A 1334-nucleotide genomic window follows, 5' to 3' on the forward strand; every position below is an offset into this window, starting at 1 on the left:
TATTTGGTCGCTTTTAAGGACAAGCGGGCTAACCCAGATGTCGGGAGTTTCCAGAAATTTTGACCTACACCAAAAGTGGGCATTGCCCTACCTATAGACTATAGGAGAAGTTTAGTTTCATTGGTGTGTGTATTTGTTTGGTTATAGAGAAAACTCTCCTTGTCTTTTAAAGAAACTGAACAAGTGTCCAATAACTTTACCTTCGATTTTCTCAAAACAACACTTTTCTTGTGCTTAAAAGTAAAAGCGACCATTTATTTTAGTGCACAAACCTTTCTGATTAATGTAACTGATCAGACCACGTAGAACCAACCCTGGTGACAAAACGGCCTTTTCACCCATATTTGATCACTGACCGGTTATCCCCAACATCCAAACGGTAACAGTTAGTCTGTTTGTTTGTTTGAGTAAAGAGAAGCACATCGACACAATACTGGCTATTTAGAGGCGTGAAAAAGTAAGACAGACAGATAGACAGACAAAAACAACAGAGGGAAATTATACAAATAGGACCTTGCCCAGTGGCGCCCTCCACCTCCCAGGAAACAGTAACTGGTCACCTCCAATATTCAAATACTTACATTTTATCTTTAATTGTTCAACACTACCGAAATATTTACTTGATGTTCGAACACTGGCGGGATGGTCACTGCTTTGAAATAATTTGTCTAAGGACGTACCGTACTGTAACAATAGGGTTATATTGATTTTATTTTTCAAGTGGTTTTTTTGTGTCCAACAGCCTACGGCTCGCGAATCAAATAATGGTCTAGCAATGTAGATTATCAATATCTTTAAACAATAAATTGAATTATAGATCATATTATACAAATAAGTGTGCATACATTACCCTTTTTTAAAACTATATATAGTGTAACACATTGTGTCACAAACCCATGCATTCATGTCCATCACAGTTTATTTTGCGGAATTATGAAGCCTAAAATAACGCCCAAAGGGACTAGAAGTTTTATTTTTTGACTGTATTCTCCTCCTCCTCTTTTTCCTCCCCCTCCTTCTCCTCCTCCAAGTCCAGCATGTAGGTGGCTCGGAGCGGCAAGTTAGTTGACGAGTCTGGATGTAGTCGAGTCCCCGCTGAACTGAGAACCGGGGACTGGAACTCGTAAACAACCGGATGCAGGCCAGGAACCGGATACAACTGATACGAGTTGAGGCGATTGTGGGAAGGCGAAGGGGGCGTGCCGTGGAGGTCTTCAATTGGGGGGAGCTCCGTGCTGTTCCTGCGGGCGCGACTGGCGGCCTTGACCTTGGACACATACACAACACCGAACACACAGTGGCTGACCTGAGAGCGCGAGTAAAGTTAGGGATAT

General features: G+C 42.2%; 1 protein-coding gene across 1 annotated transcript in view; it reads right to left on the reverse strand.

Moving 5' to 3' along the window:
• Positions 1-901: 901 nt before the first annotated feature.
• LOC101849961 overlaps positions 902-1334 on the reverse strand; it is a gene marked incomplete at its 5' end in the record, with an annotated part of 15542 nt that continues 15109 nt past the window's right edge. The window contains 1 exon segment of the mRNA XM_013087895.1: positions 902-1306. Coding sequence (XP_012943349.1) covers positions 971-1306 — 336 coding nt within the window.

Source organism: Aplysia californica, unplaced genomic scaffold (assembly GCF_000002075.1).
Source record: "Aplysia californica isolate F4 #8 unplaced genomic scaffold, AplCal3.0 scaffold00656, whole genome shotgun sequence".
Classification (NCBI taxonomy): Eukaryota; Metazoa; Mollusca; class Gastropoda; order Aplysiida; family Aplysiidae; genus Aplysia; species Aplysia californica.